The 5628-nt window shown below is 34.3% G+C and overlaps 1 protein-coding gene across 1 annotated transcript; it reads right to left on the minus strand.

The window, feature by feature from the left end:
* Positions 1–315: 315 nt before the first annotated feature.
* Positions 316–2447, minus strand: LOC112013085 (protein NODULATION SIGNALING PATHWAY 2-like). The gene is given in 3 exon segments (XM_065766115.1): positions 316–818; positions 820–1088; positions 1175–2447. Coding segments are annotated over 3 exon segments (1359 nt in total). The 5' UTR covers positions 2163–2447; the 3' UTR covers positions 316–716.
* Between the last annotated feature and the right edge of the window lie 3181 nt (positions 2448–5628).

Below are 5628 nucleotides of genomic sequence, written 5' to 3' on the forward strand. Positions count from 1 at the left end.
TGGTGGTTTCTTTATGTCGTGATACCATGGAACTGACAAAAAGGTATAGGCGCATGGCAGTTAAGTTCGAATGAAATTGAATGAATCAGGACTTTTTTTTTTCAATACTTTATTGAGTATTGACTTAAATATAATGTCAACTTGGCTAGCACTCTGTCTATATGTGATGTTGCAGAGGTTATACTAGGTTTCCACTTTCCTGAGGGTAAAATTTAGGTACACTTTCTTAGGTATTGTTTATAAAGTTCTTCAATTAAATTCAACCTCCTAGTTAGTTGCATTGAACTTAATTGTCTCGTTTGAAAAAATAACGTAAGTTCTTTATAGGGGGTGAAGTTTGTAAGTCAATTCAACCATGTATTTGAATTTAATTGAGAAATTTAATTTATAACACGTAAGACCTGTTTGCATATCTTGTATATTTGTGTACAACATTGGGCATTTGTAGCATTCCTAGTTAAACCATTTGTTAGGCCTTCAACAAGGTATTTTTGGTTTTTGTTATAACTTCTAGTATTGAATAATGCTGAAAGTGAGAAATTGCATTGCTATAAACAAATGGCTATACTTTACCAAAACAAAAATCCCCACTGTTTAATGATTTATAAAATAAGAAGTCCTAATCACCCTACCAAGTGGAGTTCCCTCGAGAATATACGTCAATCTACAACAACTCGGTTTTGATTTAGACAAAAAGAATTAAATTGGATTTGACCTTACTTTGCTTTTGTTTTTGGCACCCATATGGATGCTGTTGTCAAATGCCTTGACTTCCAACACAAAGCCAACATGCACTTCTCATGCTGCACCCAATACCCCCTCACCAAACAGGCTCACCAAGGACTTAGCTTGAGAAATATTACTAAAACTGAGTGGGATTCTCCTAAATCCCTTCAAGTAAGCAAACCCATTTGCCCACAACATTTTCTCCTTTTTCTCACAAGGGAACTGCTTCAAACTATCTAAAATCCTAATCCCCAACAACTCCTTCTCTATTAGCCTAAACCCAATTTTATACCCGCCACAAAAGCTGCTCACCAGTGAGTCACTAAGTGCGGTGTAATGATGGAAGGCCTCACAGAAGAACTCTACAAAGGACATGGATTGGATTCTATTAAAATTGAACAATTCTTCTTGGACCAAAATTAAAATTTTAGGGGTAATTTGAACATACCAGCCCAAAAACTTTTGACCAATTGAAGACTTCTGTTAGGCATGTGAAGCTGGTGAATCATACAATTGGCTATCAAAGTATTACCAACTTCGATTTTTTCATAATCTTCTTCTCTTACTATCACCATCTGATCAAACATGAATGCTAGATTGATTGAATTGGCAAACTCTTTCAATCTTCTTCCTGTCTGTTGAACATTGACAGCATTTGTCTGGTCTGCTATGATGGCTGTTATTCTGAGGAAAGCATCCTTCCTCGTTGCAAGCTCAACCATCAAAGGTGGCCACTGAACCCCCTCCATGATGTCAAAATCAATGATATGGACCTCATGATCGCCTTGTGTCGCCTCAAGGATCGCTTGGTTGGCTGTGAAATGCGCAAACTTTACATAAGGAGAGAGTTCTTGAAGCATCTGAAAGGCAAAAATAGTGTTAGTGAGTTCAGCTACTGGCTCATTCTTCATTTGAAGAGAAGTATTGCTCTTGTAATTCAGACCTTGAGTGAAGAAAAGAGCCAATCTCTTGAATGAATCATCTCCATTCTCTGTATTACTTAAGAGATCGTTAAGATTCTCAACAGTAGCTGAAGCAAGAGACCAGTTCTGTGCTTCAACAGCTTCAGCTCCCAACAATAATAGATCAGTCAAGCTGCTTTCTTGCATCAGCTCTTCTTGAATTCCGTTTATGGGAGAACTCTCTTCTGTTGATGCACTCATGTTTTCTTGATTCATTTCGACACATGATCCAATTTCTACAACACTCTGAGTACCCATTACTGTATCTTGACTGATGGAATCTAAGTCCATGACCCCCGCCTCTAGTTGAACTTGGAGCAATCTTTCTATGCACTCGTCATCTATTGCACCATCTCGGTTGGTGTTGGTGTTTGGGGATAACGTATCTTCTCTTTGCAAGGAGAAAGCTGTTTCTGAGCTACATTTCTGGAGTTTTTCAATGCAACTAGAGTTGAAGTAATCCATTGAATTCATGGGATATGATTAAACTTGCTAAGAATCTATCTAAAATCTTTGATGGCTAAAGCTAAGGCTTTGTACTTATATAGTACCAGACTTCAGGAGAAGATTGGAAGAAATAAGATGGACCTCTCACCTTGTTGGTTGAACCTTCAAATTGTAATAAAAATGGTTTCTTTCTGTTATCAACCGTACTATCCTATCATAAAACTACTTGGAAATGTTAATATGTCATCCAATGTACCTAACACTAATTGAAGGAGAAAGCAATCTTGTCGTCTTGAGCCTTCTGGAATATCCACAGCGCGTTGCAAATTATTATCAAACCATAGTTATCCAATGTCATAAACATTTCATCAATCAACTTTACTAATTTTTGTACATGTGATTTCTTTTTTAAGTTGCGAGAATCACATGGATATTGTATGATTATCAATCTAGTTTCTTGAAGATGTTTAAAAATCGTATGATTATATAACTAGGATGCATCATACAAACTGTTTTGAACTGGTGAATCGTTACATCGATACAATTGGCTTTCTACTTAACTACATATAAAAGATGTGTATATATATTAAGTTGGCATTACTAAGACAATACAATCCCTTAAAGGGGAGCCGGGTCCGAACTTGAACTCATCCTTTTGGGAGAGTTATAAATGCCACTAGGCCTGGCTTGTTGAGGATTTAACCTCCATTTAAAATATTAAAAAACAAAAAAGCTTTCCATAGTTATTTCTTTTCATTAATTATGTATGGGATTTGTGGAGCTTTTTAGTGTGTGATTATCAGATGTTAGTGCATGACATTTTTTTTATATAATTATATGCTTGTTTTATAGCATATTCTATTTAGATCGATAACGAAGACTATAAGACTAGCTCAATTACTACTCTTATAGTTGAATAAGAGATTTAGAGTTCAATTCTCATTTACATCACAAATCGATTGATGTCTTAGTTTGATAAAAAAGAGTAAGCATCAGAAGCTAATGTCATAAATTATAACTTTATAAAAAGGAGAAAAAGAAAGAAAAGAAAGAAAATTATTTTTATTCTGTATCAAAATTTTCCACTTTTTGTAGGCAATCCATTTAAATGCAACATGTGAAATATATGGAAAAAAATTGGCTTTTGCCCTTTTAAAAAAAACAATTTAGCATTTTGCCATCTTTCTCAAACTAATTAGGGAAATACTCATATTTTGAAACTCGATTTATGATAAATCGAGTTATTAAAAAAAAAAAATTCTGGAGCCCTATAGTGGCGTTTTTAAGGACCTATAGTGATTTTTTAAGGACCTATAGTGGCGTTTTGTAACTCGACCTCCATGAAATCGAGTTATAAGTAATTTTTTTTTTACCTATAACTCAATTTCGTATAGATCGAGTTACAAAACGTCACTATAAGTCCTGAAAACGTCATTATAGGTTTCTTAAAAAGGCCGCTATAGGGCCTAACTCGATTTATCACAAATCGAGTTTTAAAAGAAGGACATTTCCTTAATTAGTTTGAAAAATGAGGTAAAAAGCTGTTATTTTTGCCCGAAAAGGGCAAAAGCCCATTTTGTCCTAAAATATATCTATGTGTTAATTGCGTCGTTGCTTTAAAAATATATAACAAATATATCTCTTATATATATATATATATATAAATTGTTTTTTCTAAAAAATTTTATAAGCATTATGGTGTCTCACAATATATGAGACAATATCTCCCTCCCTTTCCTTCTATCCAAATTGGCCATAAATGGCGATTACGATGCAAATGAATATAATCCATAAACCAACAGATTGAACACGGCAAATATAAAATGGAAGACAACAAAGTTTGATGATATCAAGAGATTATGCCGCTTGCATGACCCAGGGATGACGATCTTTGGTCAGAGTAGTTCCAATTAAATTTGGCCTTTCTATTGATATTTTCGGTGTTCTAGATGGAAGGCAAAAAAAAAAGAAAAGAAAAAAAAAAGAATGATGAAACTAGAAAGAGGCCAGAAGCATTGAACTAGTAATGGCCAATGGGCAATGACGCACTTAAACAACTCTATTTGTTGTGATTGTGAACGTTAAGAAACAGATAGACAGCACATTTTTAGAATATCCTTTGGCTGCCGTAATTGTGGAACTTGTTTATAATAATTTTGTCATTAACGGGGAATTATTTGTCCCATTAACTTAGAGTACATGAATGTTGAAACAAGAGACTATAAAAACGACAACCATTGAAGCAGATCCTTAAAAAAATCAAAGTAAAACAATAGAAGAGTGAAGATTGGAAGGTTAAATTTAATATTGCATAATGTAGTGACAACTTATCATATTCCAAATGCAAGCCTCAGCTCAGGAGATAATAATAATAATAATAATAAGTCAACAAGACATCATATTCGTCCATGATTCATTAAATTTTGGCTAAATATGTCATTTGGATAAATGATATTTTCTGCTCAGAGTTCTTCACAAATAGTAGGCATTCTAAGTCTCTGAATGATGTAACATAACTAGTGACGTGTACCGAGACAAAACAGTGTGTCCAAAAGTTGAAGCTGTATTTGTTCCCAAACCCTAAACATGAATGAAACAATCGACCATATGGTTTAATCTACCATTTTGTAGCAGCTAATTGAGACGAAATTTTTGTATGTGCCGGGTTCATGCGCCCTATGTATCTTATATAGTATGTGATTAACCTTAACTTGATCACCACTTCCTACGCTATGCTCCACCTACCACCCCACCCCATTCTTGAATACTCCTTGTGTACGATGTATTCGTAAAAACTTCAATTCTACGTAATGATTTGTTGATGGTTAAGCCCTCATTGCAGTTTTTTTTTATTTTTTTATTTTTTTATTTTTTTATTTTTTTATTTTTTTATTTTTTTAATGTGGAATGGTTGTTCCATTGGTTTTCCTTGCATAGCCGTATTAGGTGTTCCATTGTCTTTTTATTTATGCAATATTGTCCGTACCAACCAAGCCTTCATCATAATTGGGCTAATTAATCAACTTGACTTAAAATGGGCAATTTGTCCGGGCCTAACATACCTGCATATTGGACATTGCAAATATAAAATGAAGGACATGATATCAAGAGAATATGCTGCATGCATGGCACGTGGATGACGATCGATCTTTGGCAGAGTAATTCCAATTAAATTTGGCATCTCTCTGTTGATATTAAGTGTTATAGATGGAAAGCAACAAAATTAATTTGATGAAACTTGCTTTAGGGCATAAGCATAGAACTAGCAGTAATGGTACACTGTACAGAAACTGCTCTATCAGTTGTGATTTTTTTTTTTTTTTAATGAAAAAGAACTTTATTATTGAAGCCAAAGATGGCAGAAACTACAACAGAAACAACCCTCAACCAGGGAGATGTTCCTCCAAAATAATCTTTAGAAAATCAGCAGGTACATAATTAAGATTAAAACACCTTGCACAAGCAAATCTATGGGACCACTTAGCAAGACTGT

Source organism: Quercus suber, unplaced genomic scaffold (assembly GCF_002906115.3).
Source record: "Quercus suber isolate HL8 unplaced genomic scaffold, Cork oak 2.0 scaffold_682, whole genome shotgun sequence".
Lineage (NCBI taxonomy): Eukaryota > Viridiplantae > Streptophyta > Magnoliopsida > Fagales > Fagaceae > Quercus > Quercus suber.